At 37.1% G+C, this 17,269-nt stretch overlaps 1 protein-coding gene across 1 annotated transcript in view; it reads left to right on the forward strand.

Moving 5' to 3' along the window:
• camk1b (calcium/calmodulin-dependent protein kinase Ib) overlaps nucleotides 1–16,570 on the forward strand; it is a 105,687-nt gene extending 89,117 nt beyond the window's left edge. Inside the window, exons 4-12 of the mRNA XM_058631358.1 lie at nucleotides 3,923–3,997; nucleotides 6,294–6,432; nucleotides 6,651–6,777; nucleotides 7,959–8,034; nucleotides 8,249–8,361; nucleotides 8,668–8,746; nucleotides 9,591–9,678; nucleotides 10,517–10,646; nucleotides 12,249–16,570. Of these exons, the coding sequence (XP_058487341.1) occupies nucleotides 3,923–3,997; nucleotides 6,294–6,432; nucleotides 6,651–6,777; nucleotides 7,959–8,034; nucleotides 8,249–8,361; nucleotides 8,668–8,746; nucleotides 9,591–9,678; nucleotides 10,517–10,646; nucleotides 12,249–12,349 (928 nt within the window). The 3' untranslated portion in view covers nucleotides 12,350–16,570. The remainder of the gene's footprint in view (nucleotides 1–3,922; nucleotides 3,998–6,293; nucleotides 6,433–6,650; nucleotides 6,778–7,958; nucleotides 8,035–8,248; nucleotides 8,362–8,667; nucleotides 8,747–9,590; nucleotides 9,679–10,516; nucleotides 10,647–12,248) is intronic.
• Nucleotides 16,571–17,269: the final 699 nt, after the last annotated feature.

Below are 17,269 nucleotides of genomic sequence, written 5' to 3' on the forward strand. Positions count from 1 at the left end.
ATTAGTTCACACAAAGTTGATGAAGCCTGTCAGCTCCACATGGCTCTCTCTGTTTCTCACTATTTACTGTAGATCTTCTGTGGACCAACTACATTCCCACACTCTTCATAGGAAGTGATTTGTTTTATGATAAGACAGAGGGAGGCAACAGCGACATTGCATTATGGTGCTTTTACTCTACCCAGTCCAAGCACAGCTCGACTCGGCATGGCTCAGCATGTTTATTCTGCTTAAAAAAAGGGAGAGCTCTACTATTAACAGGTTGGAGTCAAATAACACAAATAAACAAATATAAAAACTTGAAATGAATTCAATTGCTCAAAAACCTCACATCTTGACCCAACCCGCCCCTGCGCTGCTGCTGTATATATAGACCCTCACTCAGGTCTGATAGTATTGCTAGACAGAGCTCATAGATTTAGAAAAAAAAAACTTTGTTTTGATGTTGGACAAATTTAGAGACAACCCAGGCACTTCTTTCAAATGTTTGTTAGACAAATCAGTAGAGCTGATAGTTGACGAGTCACTGATTATTAAAACAACTAATCAAATAAATGACTCAATGACTTTCTTTAGCTACCAGCTTTTCAAATTTACCTTCAGGTTGTTTTGGGCATGTGTTAACTAACAATAAAGTCAATAAAAGGGTAAAGGGTGTTTAAGTGACTGTTGTGGGTGGAGTTTGCCCCAAGGGAAGGCTCGGGCTATTTTGGCTCTATTCCTAATGGAAAGGCGCAAAAATATGTACCATGCTGAACCAGACCGAAGTGTTCCAATTGGTGGGACACGGCTTAATCGTCCTACAAATCAATACGACAAGTCATTATTTAAGAAACTTTTACATTACATTACATGTCATTTAGCAGACGCTTTTATTCAAAGTGACTTACAATAAGTGCATTTAAACATTTGGGTACAAACAAGAGCTACAAGTAAGTAAGTGCTTCAAGTAAGCCAAACTATAAAGTGCTCGTCATAAGTGCGATGTACAAGTAAGTGTTTTTTTTTTTCGTTTTTTTTTTTTCTCATTGTCTTAGTCAAACTTGTCAGCTTCAAGTGGATTTGTCAGTTTTACGCCGGTGTCAGACACAGGTGATCTCACTGTGTGGACAACTCTCCTCTCTAATTTGCCGATGTCTGTGCTCTGAAGCCGTGTGAGACCCACAGACGGAGGCAGAGGTCAGCGAATGCCTCAGCAGCCTGACACAGACATGTCCACACACTGACAATCAACACTCCAGATCCATATAGATGAAATGAGAAATGAGCATTTCGATGAATTTTTGTGGTGCTGCAGGGATTCAGAGGCCCAAAAATTTTGCTCTTTACAAAAGTAAATATGTTTGTTTTATTTTGATGTTTTTTATGATGAAAAATTGGCATTTAAACTGCAAAAAGTAGCCGTGTTTATTCATTTATGCAGGGATAAGTAAAAGACTAAGTACACAAATAAAAATAAAATAACAATAGATAAGGGGAAACAACACAGACACTACTTACAATTTAATATAATTTGACGCAGCAAAGCAAACCAGGAAAATGAGTTTAAAATATATTCTCTTTTTTTATTAGATTTGCACATTAAGTTCATCATATCACAAAGGGATGCAGTGATTATCCGTTTAAATGATAAATCACTTACTAAATTAATCATCAACTATTTTGATAATCTTTTAATCAGTGTTTTTTTCAATAATTAAAACACGTTTCCAGATGTTTCAGCTTCCTAAATGTGATTATTTTCTGGTTTCTTTCTTTCTTTCTTTGTTTTGAAGAAATCATTCATAACTGAATCATTTTGGTTTGTGGAGGAAACAAGACTTTCATAATTTCAAGGTTGAGTAAACACTGACCACCATTTTTCAACATTTTTCAAGTGCAAGCTTGAGCCCCGTTCAAACGTGTCTGCTCACTCGACAGGTGTAATCCATCATTCATCCTTCACTCCTTCCGCGCTGAGCTAAGCAGGTGAATGAAGGTGCCTGTGCTTCGTTACAATCTGGATAAGACTAACTGCTGTAATCCAGCATGAGCTGAGGCCGACTCATAGACAGTTACATCCAGTAGAGCTTTGTGCTGAGTGAATGGCACCTCTGTCAAAGCCTGAGTAGGTATGTATCACCTGTACTGGCTCTGGGGAACCTCTTGTTTCAAGTTCATGACATAAAAGGAACTACAACATTCTACCTTACAGCATATGTCACAGCCCATCTTGTTTATGAATCAAATTATTAAAAAAATGTGCATCCAATCAAGGATGGATCAATGTGCCCAGGGGCCCAGTGGCACATAATCCATCCCAGCATACAATGAGCAATAGGTTCCCTAACTATTTTATTCCATAACTGAAAACACAAGCTAACACAAACTAAAGCACTATGGTTTTTGTCCTTTTATTGAAAAGTTAGCTTCCATTTCTAATATCTTGAAAGACAAAACCATGTAATCAAACATTACGACTGTACCTGGTCTGAAGACATGGTTGTTTGTATATTAGAAGACTTGCTCAGGAAGTACTGAACGATCCTGTGAACAAATCTTTTTAATGAACTGATTCTAATGATTCAGTACACTGAAAGTAACTGCTTTGCCCGCCACTAGTTTGTGTCTTGTATAAATGATGTCACGGCAGTGTCCTGCTAAGACGACTCTTGCTTGGTACTCGGTACTGGTACTGAAATTGTCTTATCTCTGTAACTGTGTTCTATTTATGCTGTTGTCTTGACCAGAACTCCCTGGAAGAAGAGATATTGTATTTCATTGGGACCTTCCTGACTTAATAAAGGATAAATAACAAAAGAATAAAAACACACAATAAAAAAATATTCAATAAAACAATAAAATAAGACTCAATTAAATTCAACAATGTACAATTAATTATTTAATGAATCATGAAGTTTAAACTTTTAAAAACTCCCTAATCAGTAATTGAACACAAATTAGGGGCTGACCTGTCCCGGAGCTTGGGAGCAAAGACAAGAAATGAACACAATGGTCAGGCAGAGAAACATGATGTGAAGGCAGTGGAACTGCTGTGGAGCTCCAGTCATCATCATCAGCATCATCATCACAAGTGTCATCTGTTCACTGCTGTAGATGCACTCACCAGTCTCAGGGGGCAGCAGATCACAGAGTTCAGACAATTAGGGAGCTGAATGCCACCACACTCTGCTGCAGCCAGTAAACAATACATGTGACCGCTACACGACGCTGCAACCACACACACTGTACCAGTCATGCCTCTAAGATTTAATATTATATAATAATTGCTATCTGCAGACAAAATCTCACAGATACTAGTACTTCATAGTCATATAAATTCAGTTCATTCTTTTAAATCACTTTTTAAATCACACTTTTACAGTCTTTAATCTGTTTTTATCCTGTGCTTCAGTGTCTTCACACAGTCTTTTGCTATTTAAATTTCTTTTTACTGGTTATTTTTATCTTACTTACTCTTGTGTAATATTGTCCTCTGGGTTTTATTTTGGGAAAATTAAGGATACCTGAAATAAATATTTTTCATTCATTTTTTTTCTGCTGTGTAGAATGTTTGAAAATTGAACTTTTGTCCACCATTAAAAATGAATGGAAACAAATACCTTGTGCAATCTGCCTTGTACAACTCTATTGTATCAGTGCCTAGTTCCCCTTTTTTTGCTTTTTTTCTAAAAGTGTCAACTTATGCTTGTAAAGATATACTTCATATATATATATATATATATACATATATGTATGTATATATATATGTATGTGTATGTATATATATATGTATGTATGTATGTATATACATATATATATATATATATATATATATACATATATGTATGTATATACAGTACATATATAAAGTACATTATAAGAATAAGAATTTAAAAATATGAACAACTTCAAATGTGGTCTTTCTTTCTCTGTTCTGCAGGATTAAACATGCCAACATCGTGTCTCTGGAGGACATATTTGAGAGTAAATCACACCTCTACCTTGTCATGGAGCTGTGAGTACACATACACATACACACACACACAGGCACGTGTGAAGCTTTTTGTGGTTCATCTCTGTGTGATGTTAGTGTGTTTCATCTCCCACGGACGGCGTGTCACATCACATGCCATTAATTGCACTCTATGACACACCAGCATGTGTATGACGTGAACACACACACACAAACACGCACACACACTGTCACATACAAACACTGTACTGTTTCCACTCATGGACACCAGTGGGGGAGTTTGCCCTCACACCTGCAGCCTGTCAGACTCCCACCTAACTCACTTCCTGAAATGTCAGTGAGAGAATCAGAGAGGGAACAGATCAGGATCAGCAGCAACTTTAACCGAGAGGTTAATGAAAATATTAGTCATATTTTCAATTTTCTTTGATCTTTTTTAAATCTTTATTAATTATTTGCACCATGAAACCATAGATTAAAAAATAAATAAATAAAAGCTTAAATTGTCTTACTATCAATATAATATGGGATTGAATTAGCTACTCATCTGATCATGAGTAAAATAAGTCAAACTTATGGGCTGAGTGTAACCAGTGGGCTCACACACTCTCACCTAAACAAATTAAATAATCAAAATAAGTTTACATATGATGAGAAATCATAATAGATTATATAAAGTTGCAGCTGCAACTTTAAATAATCTATTATGATTTCTCATCATATGTAAGCACAAAACATTAGGGATGAAAATATCACTTCCCTGTCCTGTCAGACAGAGAAGGAAGAGGCCACACGGAAGGCACATACTTGTGACCAACGTACAATATGGAAAAATACAACTGAAAACAAAAGTTCCTCATGCCTGTCAGGTAAAACATTGGACAGACATGAGTCAGAACCATATATCTGAGGAAGTAGTTGAGAAGATTCAAATTGTGGTTATGGTTAAGGTTAGTGTCAGTGCGGAGGAATAGCTGTGTCTTATTGTGAAGGTTCAAAGAAATACGCCCCAGTTTGCAGATGTCTGCTGCGCAGACTGAAGTCTCCATCTAGTGGCTTCAGAGTCATATATCAAGCACACATGATCCGTCCATGAATCCAAGGTAACAAAGTTGGTCTATCATTGGTCAGACAGATCATAACAGTCTTCAGTCCGTCTTTGACCAGTGTGAACTGACACATTCACAAAGAATCCTCGGCATGTCCTGCACCGTCAGTATGAGCTGTTATCATCAGTGAGGCAACACAGAGTTCAAATCGAATCAGTTTAACAACCAGTTGAGGAAAAGTGATTGTCCAAATTAATTCTGGATAAATGTTCTCAGCTCTATCTATACAAACATCTCAATTTATGATTTTTCAAATCAGAAACGTGACAGATTTGTGACAATTTTACCCATATCCTTCAACCACACTATTGTTTTTTTTTTTTTAAAACACTGTCCTGTACTTCATACCTCGTACTACATTAATATCCACACTAGGGCTGCAACAATTATTAGATTAATCGATTACTAAATTAATTGTCAACTATTAATGAGTGGTTCTTTTTTTTTTTCAATAATTGAAACAAAGTTTCCAATTTTTTCATCTTCTTAAAAGTGATTATTTCCGGTTTCTTTGCTCCATGTAACAAAGAAATGAATCCTTTTGCTTTGTGGACAAAACAAGACATTTGAGAACATCATCATTTCCATTTCTCAACATTTTCTGACATTTTCTGGACTTTTGAGTACTTGATTAATCCAGAAAATAATCGACAGATAAATCACTCACTCATCTTCTACCGCTTTATTCTCCACATGAGGGTCACGGAGGTCGCTGGTGCCAATCTCAGCTGACATAGGGCAATAGGCGGGGTACACCCTGGACAGATCGCCAGTCCTTCACGGGGACAAATAGAGACAAACAACTGTCCACTCTCACACTCACAGTCACACCTATGGTCAATATGGAGTGTGAAAGCCCATACACACACAGGGAGAACATGCAAACTCCATGCAGAAGGCCCTTGTTCCAACCGGGTTGCAAACCCAGGTCTTCTTTCAACCGGCAGATTAATTGATTAGGAAAATACTTAGTAGATGTAGCTAGGGATGAACAATTAATTGAAATTTTATCGAAATTGCAGTGCAGCCTACTGCAATGTTCAAATCGCAGGAGCCGCAATGAAAATCCAAAATGTGTGTCCAAAATATCATTTTAGATTAATTACTTTCTTTTTCTACAAACTGAAGAGGACATCGTGGTTTCTCACAGATCTGCTCACATATCACACAGTAATCATTTTAAATATATATTCTCTTTATTGTGTGTGTGTGTGTGTGTGTGTGTGCAGGGTATCTGGTGGGGAACTCTTTGACCGCATCATCGAGAAGGGCTTCTACACAGAGAAAGACGCCAGTAAGCTCATTCAGCAGATTCTAGATGCTGTCAAATATCTCCACGACATGGGCATCGTACACCGTGACCTCAAGGTCAGTCTAGAGTCACAGATTCCTGCTTGTGATTTGTCGGGAACTCATGTGTTCATGTGTTTATCAGTAAACTTTACGTCACAACTCACAAACCCTGTTTCCCCCCTTAAACAAAACAAAAAAAGAAACACATTTTCGAACTCTCTGTGATTTTCCATGACTCGGTGTCTTTGCTGAGAAGTGAACAGATGTTGGATGTTTTGTTTTTTTCACTATAGCCAGAGAATCTTCTGTACTACAGCATGGACGAAGACTCCAAAATCATGATCAGCGACTTTGGTCTGTCTAAAATTGAGGGCTCTGGTAGTGTGATGTCGACAGCTTGTGGAACACCTGGATATGTTGGTAAATCATCAATCAACACAATCCATTAGATTAGATTAGATTAGATTAGATTAGATTAGACAGACTGCTTCACCGTCCATTTTTCAAATGTATTGTCTGATTTGTTGGTCTTTTAGGTAGTATGTTTCTATATTTTATTTATTTTATTGAGCACTTTGTTTCAGCTGTTGTTGTTTTAAAAGCGCTTTGTAAATAAAGTTGGATTGGATTAGATTAGATTCCTTTATTGTCGTTTGGAACAATCACCATCAGCAGATGCTCTGTTTAAGGTATAAGACAATTATAATAACTACAGCAATAAACAATGAAATATAACAATAATAATTTTAAGGTTATAAAGGTATGAAATATAAAATATTGGCACAGAGCGTTAATGATATTATAAAGTGAGAAAGACATATTATTGCGGCAAGATTAATATTGCACATTTATAGCAGTTTGTATGTAGTAAGTAAATGATGTGTTTTAAATGGCAGGAAATCAATAATACCATGTTAGCAGCACACAACAGGAATCTTGAGTTTTGTAAATAATTTACCACACACACAAATTCCATTTAGATTATCAGTTTCTGAAATACTCAGACCATCAACCACGCCACATTTAAAGTCACTTAAATTACGTTTACTCTTAAATCTGATGTGTGGTGGAACATGTGTACCTAATAATGTGGCCAGTTACTGGGGCTGATGAATTCTTTGTTTTCAAATGAAAATCACAATTTGCAAAGGATGCAGTTAAGGATTTAAGGTTAACACTTATTCATGCCAGGGTTTGTACTTTATCTACTTATTTCAATGTCAGACATTGTTTACAGAAAGGATCTATCATATTCTTATTATTGTTATTTGATTAATTACTTCATTAAACTCTGCTACAGCTTTTGATCAGTTTTCTATTTTATCATAAACACATAAATGATGCAGAAGGAGCTGCTCTGCTTTAATGCAGTGATTTTATGTGTTTTTAAAGTTTCACTGTATTTTTATATGCAGTGACAAGAAAAGTAAATATTTTTGGCAGTATCTCACATTGAAATGCTCAATTTCAAAAGTGAAAACTGAATACTGACAAAATGACTTCACAACTCAAACTGCAATCACACTAATTTTCAGAACAATCAAAGCTGGATATTTTACTCTTAACTCGTGACTACAGTTCTTTTGTCTTTATTCTTTCAGCCCCAGAAGTGTTGGCTCAGAAACCCTACAGTAAAGCCGTGGACTGCTGGTCTATTGGTGTCATATCTTATATTCTGTGAGTAAACTTTTTAATACACAAATACAAACACTGAATAAAAGAATTCTCCTCCTGACACAGAATTGTGAAAAGTTTCATTAACACTCATGTTGTTCCAAATCAATCATGATAAATGTCTCCAGATGTTGTCACCAAACACCGAGGAGGAAATCTCCTACAACTCCTGCGTCTGCGTGGAAACATGACACTTTTCCTCTCCTGTGTTTCTCAGTTTGTGCGGTTACCCTCCTTTCTATGACGAGAGCGACGCCAAACTGTTTGAGCAGATCCTGAAGGCAGAGTATGAGTTTGACTCTCCGTACTGGGACGATATCTCTGACTCAGGTAACCAAACATGTCTCTCTTCTGTTGTCCTCTACTGGCCTGAAACAGACTTAAAGTGCAGGTGTAACAAAAGTGCATGAACTCAATTTCTTTTTTTTTTCCAATGATTGCAATAATATTGTGAATCACAATTAGGTTGCATATCGTTCCATGTTTACTGCCTACTGCAAAACAACCTCTCCCTTAAGGGACAACTGAACTTCACTGTTTTTAAGTGGATTTACTTTTTAAACTGGTAAAAGAAAGCTTTATGCCACAGATGACTTCATGGCTCATGACTTTTATAATCTTTGTTTTTCATCGCAGCGAAAGACTTTATTGTCCACCTGATGGCGAAAGACCCCAATCAACGTTACACGTGTGATCAGGCTCTGCAGCATCCATGGTACTGTCTTGTACTCCTGTCATAGTGCATCACTTTTCTACGTAAAATCATCAGACTCACACTTAAGGGGATTTTAGAAACCTCATAAAGGAATAGTTTAGGTTTTCTGAAGTGTGGTTGAAACATTATAAACACTGTAACGTTGCTGTTTCAGCGAACCAGCTTCAGACCTGAACATACACTCGCATAGATAGATAGATAGATAGAACATGGCTGCCGGCAGGGACAGAAGGGAAAACAGCTTAAATGCTACTAAGAAAATCTTCACCACTATGTCTCGCTGTTCGACATCCTTATATTTGGAAGCTGAAGTTTGTAAAGGACTTACTCTTCCACACCGAAGTCCATAGAAAATATATATATATATATAAATATGCATTTATAGCTCCTGAGAAAACTGTAGCTTCTGTTCTCCTGCTGCCTTGTGTTTTACAGTATGATGTAAAATTGCTGACTTTCTCTGTGGACTTTGGTTTGAGGAGTGAGCTGTTGACTTAAAAAGGCATAGATTTTATTTGATGAGCATTTTGTTAAACAGCTAAAATCTGTTTTTCCTTTTTAACCCTGCTGGCAGCCAGTGAGAGCGAGTGTGTGCAATTTGGTGGATGTGTTCATGTGTCAGTATCTTACAACTGCACTTCAGAAAACTTAAGTATCATTTATTATTTTGTCTGGTCAAAAGAAAAAACCCTAAAGTTGGATTATCATAATTTTTTATGAAAAACCTCAACCATCCCTTTAATGTCATACTCATTTTGACGTGGCGTTATTGTAGTACTTGTGTCTGTACTGATGTTTTTTTCCATGGCACATGTTTTTAATGTTTAATGTTTTGTTTTTGCAGGATTGCTGGAGACACGGCTCTGGACAAGAACATCCACGAGTCTGTCTGTGCTCAGATCAAAAAGAACTTTGCTAAAAGCAAGTGGAAGGTCAGTTGGACACAAAGAAGTCTGTTTGTGTATATTGTGCATTGTTCAAATATACACTCACCGGCCACTTTATTAGGTACAAAGGACACCAAAGAATGTGTCTGGTGTGCTTTGCTGCTGCTGTAGCTCATCTGTTCTCTTTCATACGTTGTTTGTAATGAGTGGTTATTTTAGTTATTGTGTTGACTTTTTATAAATTCAAACCAGTCTCCTCTGACCTCTGGCATCAGCAAGGTATTTAAACACTTGTTTAAAGTTGTGGGTGAAAATCCCATTAGATCAGCGGTTTCTGAAATACTCACACCTACAACTACGCCTCGTTCAGTCACTTAAATCACAATTTCTTCCTCCATGTCTTCATGCCTTAATGCATCGAGTTGCAGGCATGTGATTGGCTGATTAGATATTTGTATTTAGAAGCAGTTGAATACATGTACCTAATAAAGTGACTATATAGTGACAGAATATATTTAAGCCACAGTTAAAAGTCTGGTTTTGGTCTGAAAGAGACACTTGATACAAGTTTAATATCCATGGATTTCATTTTACATTTCAGGATTTGGAAATAATAGCTGCACATATAGTAATAAGAATGATATTAGGATTATTTTTGACAGATATTTTGATCACAATATGAGTAATAATTGATGTGACTTAACATTTATGCATCATTCATTCCATGAACATTTACTAAAATCATAAAGATTTGACATTTTCTGGAGTTAATCGTGTAGGATCTGTGATGGATATTTAATGACAATCTACAGTAATATTCAGTGATACTCACTCGTGTCTGTGGTCTGTCTGTTTTTTTTTTTTTCTTTGTTTTCCTCTGCAGCAAGCGTTCAACGCCACAGTAGTGGTTCGTCACATGAGGCGTCTGCAGCTCGGCACCAGCCACGAGGGACCCAACCCCAACCTGCCCAGTCCCTGCAGAGGTCACCTGCTGCTGCCAGAGGAAGACACAGGTACCTGCTTCAACCAGTCAATCAGAACTTTATTAGTACAGCACTTTTCATACACATTAAACAAAGTGCTTCACATAAAAACACAACTATAGTGACAGTTATCCTCCTTATTTTCTGACATGTATCAGGTTGCAACACAACAAAACTTGATTTTCACAGTATGAACAAACGTAGAAAAATAAATGTTGTTTGTACACTTTGATACTCACCTGGAATAAAGTTAAATGAAATGAAAAACATATTGGTTAGTAATGTTAATAATACCAAATATTTCCTCCCTCACTCTGATGTATCTTCCTGGGTTTGCCTGGCAATAAACAGCTGAGATGGTAAACCAGGTGACGCTGATGAAGTCGTTAAAAATCATTTAAACTAGAAACACACATTTATATGGAGTGGTAGAAACGTTTTGACTCACTTTAGCTAAGTCTATTAGATATTTTTATCACAGAAAGGTTACAAATATCGTTAAACTTTAAAAACTATAATAAATAAGTAACATTAAGCATAATTAACTCTATGAAAGATAACCAACATGTAGAATTAGTAATATAAAAAGTAAATAACAAATAAATTGGGTTTGGTAGAAACAGAATAAAATTATATTAAATACTTTAAATTCAGTACACAGTGGTGTAGTGGTTAGCACTCTTGCCTTGCAGCGAGAAGACCCGGGTTCGAGCCCCGGTTGGAACAAGGGCCTTTTTGCATGGAGTTTGCATGTTCTCCCCGTGTGTGCGTGGGTTCTCTCCGGGTACTCCGGCTTCCTCCCACAGTCCAAAAACATGCAATGTGGGGATAGGTAAATTGGACACTCCAAATTGACCATAGGAGTGAGTGTGAGAGCGAATGGTTGTTTGTCTCTATCTGTGTGTGGCCCTGCGATGGACTGGCGAACTGTCCAGGGTGTACCCCGCCTATCGCCCGATGTAGCTGAGATTGGCACAGCACCCCCCGCGACCCTCTGGTGGAGGATAAAGCGGTAGATGATGACTGACTGACTTTAAATTCAGAAAAACAAAAAATAAATGCTTTATTAATCTTGTATTTGTATTTGTAGAGCACATTTCGAGTGCAACTCAATGTGCTTTAAGTTAAAACAAGTACAGAATAATAAAAAGAGGGAAAGAATTAAAAATGGACAAAAAAATATGATAGTGCAGTATAAAACAATAATTTACTCTAAAATGATATAATAATTTAATATAAAAATATATATAATACAACATTTTATACTGATGATGAATAATAATAATATTAATATGTTGTATACAATACAAAATGATATACTGATGATGAATAATAATAATATTAATATGCAATGCCTATGATAAACCCACACAGTTATTTGTTTATTTTATATGACTTTTTGCAATTGTGTGTGGGACGAGACAGCGACCAAAGAACAACAGGAAAACAATGATGACTCGGCATTCTCAACTAATCATGACCCAACACTAAAAAGTACATGTAACAGAAAGGACATTAAAAGCTTGTTCTCTCAGAGTCGCTGTCTCTTATCTGTCACACTGAGTGTAAATATAGCCGAGTCACACAGCAGATAACATGAATCGCCTCTTCCTCCCTCTCTGTGTGTGTCAGAGGCGTGTTGTGAGGGCGGCTGCTCCCAGACAGTGGACGGCGGCGCCGCCGACTCTTTGACCAACTGCAGCTACCGCTGCCACCCGACCAGCAGGGTGTGACCCCAGCAGCTGCTTCTCTCGCCCATCCAATAGTTCCCAACGACTTTCCACTTTTAACCCCTTCCCCGAGGTGGAACCAGAGGCACCATCTGCCCCACCCCCCCCCACCCCCCCATCATCTGGTCAGGAATACAGCGTCATTCCAACCTCTCGCCTACAGGGGGAGCGAGTCTGTCCTGCCTGAGAAGAAGAGGAAAGAAACTGGGTTTAATTTTTGTTTAGTTTTTTAAAAAAGGAGGAGAAGGAGGGAGACTTGATGACAGTGATGATGATGATGATGATGAAGAGGTGATTTTTTTCAGACTGGGCTGGTGTGGGAGACGATACAGAGGAGGGGAAGATTTAAATCTGGTTTGTCAGGTGATTTGCTGCAGCAGGACATAGCTCGTTGGACGTTCATGATTTTTTTTTTGTTTATTGTTTATATTGTTAAATATTTTTTTTCTTGTGTTGTCTTTTTAACCTCCTACAAGTGGAGAAACAGTAGCTGCATGATCAGGAGCTAATGCTTTCTTTTCTTTTTCTTTTACCTCATGCATGTATTTGTTGTCACTAAAACTAGGGATGGCTCGATATGATACCGATATCACAAGCAACCAATTCAGTCCGATTTATTACTTTTTAGCAATGAACTTTTAATTTAAAAAAAAATAGTCCTGATGCATATTAACCTCCCAGCTATTTTAAAAATATAGTTCTCCAACTGTGTGGCAGTTTTATTTACCTTTACAGATTATATCGGATTTGATTTTTTTCCTTTTTCCGATATCAAATCCAGTGATTTTTGCCAATATCGGACCGATACTAAATGTCATATCGGCTCATCCAGAGTTTAAAACATCAAACAAGTGAAGACTGCAGAGTTAATCCCGGGTTAAAGGCAGATTATACAGCTTGTTTAATTCAAATTGTGTCATTTTACGGAACTGCAGTCACTCTTTAAGTCGTGCTTTTAGACAATCAGTGACCTGATAGTTTATGCCAGTGTTTCCCAAAGACTGGTTTGCTACCCACAGATGGGTCATGCAAGTATTTTTTTGGTCCCCAAACTAATTTGCTTTTAATTAAGATTTATTTGTAAATGTTTTAAATGAAATTATTTATTATTATCAAAACAACTTTTGGAAATGGTGAGGTGGTAAAATATGATATTAGGGTTTTTACAGATATGGCTGTAAATGATTTGCTCTTGTCTGGATTTATGCTCTGATTTGGGTCACGATAATTTGTAAAAAAAAAAAGTGAGTCCTCATATAGAAAGTTTGGGAAACACTGGTTTATGCAATGAAAACTTCATGTATCTATGATGTAGCCTTTTCCTGTGGTGACGTAGTGTTTCCATGTTGTGGTCAAGCTTTTATGAAAGAGAAAGACTTTTCCCCCTTAAAAAAAACAACCCAAACCTTTTCAACCACTAGAGCACAGGGATATATCTTTGTCTAAGGTGCCTTTAGGATATACAGTTTATATATATATAAAAATATATATAGTACAATGGTTTATTTTCAGGTAGCTTCTGCAACATTGTCTGTTTCTGCCGTGTTCTCGCAGCACAGACTCTTGTATGTATCACATCTTCAGCTTTAAAATGCAGTTTTGGGCTTTCTTTTTTAATTTATATATACTTTAATCTCAGAAGAGATGACATCTGCCCTAAATTCAAACCACAACAAAAGCAAAAAAAAACAACTTTATCAATGCAAATTTATTATTTAAGAAAAAAAATCAATGTTTTTGTTGTTGTTTTCCCAGAAATTATTTTCTACAACTTTGTCTTGGGTAGATCGGGTAAATTGTGTGATTAGAAAAAAAAAATCAAAATTAGACTAAAGTGAATATGCATCATCTTTGCAGCACACTTTACACTGATGAACATTTATTTTACTTCAACTTATGCAGAGACAAACACACAAGGCAGCGTTGGTACTACTTTTTATGAAGAATCTAATTTTTTAAGTGGGTTTTTTTTTTGCAAAGAAAAGTGTCAAGAAACTACATGTGAGGGCCACATGTGAATCATGTTTTGGAAACTACAGAATAAAAAAGCCAGAGTTTTTTCTGACATTAATCTAATCTTTATTTATTTTTCATTTTGTCTCCCCAAGAAAATGCTTCACACGTGGCCCTGAGAAACAGATTTAGAGAAGATTTGTACGGAGCCTGTGTAGAGACTGTCGCTCCATTCCAAATTTGCCATGATTTATTTTTGAAACTTAACTGCAATTCTCTGCACGAGGTTCTTTGGTACTGATGTGATTTCAGGTGTGTTTGCATGATGTGGCTTGAAATTTCTACGGACTACGGATCCTTTGACTGCTCAGTAGTGTGCGTACATGTCTTGTGATGATGTTAGAGGTGAGCGCTGCAGAAAGGAGGGTATTTTTCTCTGTCTTTAAGAGGTTCAGAATGATATCTTACAGACGTCGTAGGAGCAGCAAAGGTTGCTGTAACGTCTCAACATGTCAAAACAAGTTCAGTGTGCTGCTTAAAACAAAAAAAAAAAGTATTTTGGGACCTTTATTCCGCATTTCTATTGGGCGGGTTAGTTGTTGTGTATTTGGACAGTAATGTAACTGGTGACTGCAAAGTGTAACGTGTAGTTAAACGAGTGTTTGTTCAGTAACGAGACACAGGCAAAGCTCACAAATGGAGGCATCCATTGTTCTTTAATATAGGCAGACCGATGATTAAAGGTTCAGTGTGAGGAATTAGTGACATCTAATGGTGAGACAGCAGATAGCAACAAATGGAGGTCTTTCCCAAGCGTGTCAGGGTACTAGCATTGCTTGGTTTGTTCATGTATATAAACCATATATTAAAAAAAGGCAAAACACATTTTAAAAGCCTTAAAATTCCCAATTTGATGCGACCAGGCTCCTATTGGATGATACAAGCTGTCACACACACTTAATCGTCTATTTTCCTTTAAATGGGAACACAATTTACAAAAATGTACATCATGTTCTGTTGAAGAAGATGTAAAACTAGTGATTGAGAACTTTAATTGCTCAGGGAAATGTTTACTGACGATATAAATCAAGTGAGAATTAGAAGCTGATTTTTTCCATAGACATCCATTCAAACTGCTACTTTGTGCCACCAGCAGAGTCGCCCCCTGGTGGCTACTCAGTATATACTTACTTCATGATTTAGTTCTCCAAGGAAACTGCCTTTTTTTTTTAAATACAGTCAATGGGTACATTTTATTTCCTCAGGGTGACAAATGTAACTATTTGTTTTACACAGTGTATGATAGACATGTCATAGGAACTGAAGTTGAAATTTAAAATATTACAGATAATACTTTTCAGTCCAGAAGACTACATCAAGTCTGAGGTTGAAAAATGTTAACGCAAAAAGCCTCCATAAAACAAGGTCCTTGCCTAAAGCACATGTTTTAAACCCTCCTAAATATTACACACTGGACCTTTAATTCATTTCCTGACTATACTTTTACTTCATCACCTCAAATACAGACTCTTGGCCATGGCTTTTTCTTTCTCACTTGCATTACTTCTCCAGTAATGCACTCAAAACATGTATTCTACAACAGCTGACGGTAAAAATAAATAAATAAATGGAAATTGGAAAATGGTATTGGAAAATAGAAGTTAAATAATTGGCTGTAAATGTTTGATTTTGCGTTGTTTGTTTTATTTTTCACATAGGCAAAGAACCAGGAAATGGGAAAACTCCAGATTTTTACATTCCACTGCAATGAAACGAGTAATTATGAACGACAATATATAACCATATCCTGTTACCTCAGCGCTCAGCCACCTTCATAGGAAAATAGCAGGGGTAACATAAGAATTACAGTTGTGGGCAAGTTATACCAACCTTTTCCACAAAGTTGCCTAACTGCAGGGTATTTTATGATCAATTTACAGCATCTCATTTATGGATTTTGCAGAGCATCAGCCTAAAAGAATGTGATTATTTAGTGTGAGGGCTTCTCCTTTTGATTGCTTTATTAACCACTTTTCAGAGGTTTACCAGTGTCTGGAAAGATTTGTTGTACAAATTAGTATTTGTACCATAAATACATTGCCTTTTAATAAATGCTGGTTTTGGGTTACTATACCCACTGTATGTGTGTACACAGACACAATGCATTGTGGGTTGTTGAAAAGTGATTACTGCTCAGTGTGAAAGCCAGTGACTTGTGCTTGGAACAGATTTGTAAGTGACACTTACAATAAAGTCCCTGTCTATGCATCATGGAACTGTCTGAGTCTGTCTGTAAAATAAAATAGACATTTTATAAACCCCCCATTAATTAAAATTGCAAGCAGCATTGTGCAGACCCTTTCAGCCACTGTGCTGCCAGCAGGCGGCGCTATGCCTGTGACTCCTGTGCTAATATTTTCTGGCTGGGGCTCTTGTCTCAAGCAGATTGGTCAATATACAGCAAAGTTACAGGCCACTTCCATCTCGTGCAAATTGCCGAGCTGGACCCCAAATTCACTCACTTTTTTGTTTATCTGGAGCTGGGACATATTTGCACCAAGTTTTGTGAAATTTGGTGCAACGCAGTTTTTACTTTGTCCTACTGGGTTTCATCTTTGAGGGCGCTACTGAGCCATTTTGCACCACTTGTACGTATTCCCCTGATTTCATAAAATTCTTAAAATAGTTCTTATTTAAGTACCAATTTTCATCCATTTCAGCAGTGTTAGAAATGTGATTCCATGAATACCAATTGGTCCTTGCACCACTGTGTGAGTGCAAAATGGCTCAGTAGCTCCCCCGAAAGGTGAAATGCGGATGGAGAAAGCCTAAACCAAGTTGCACCAAATTTTGTGAAACTTGGTGGAAACATGTCGCAGCCCAAGATGAACAAAAAAGTCCTTCAGGACCATGGGCAACGGCAGCCACACGAGAGACCGACCTGAACACCTCTATGAACATGACCTAGAC

Source organism: Solea solea, chromosome 6 (assembly GCF_958295425.1).
Source record: "Solea solea chromosome 6, fSolSol10.1, whole genome shotgun sequence".
Taxonomy (NCBI): domain Eukaryota; kingdom Metazoa; phylum Chordata; class Actinopteri; order Pleuronectiformes; family Soleidae; genus Solea; species Solea solea.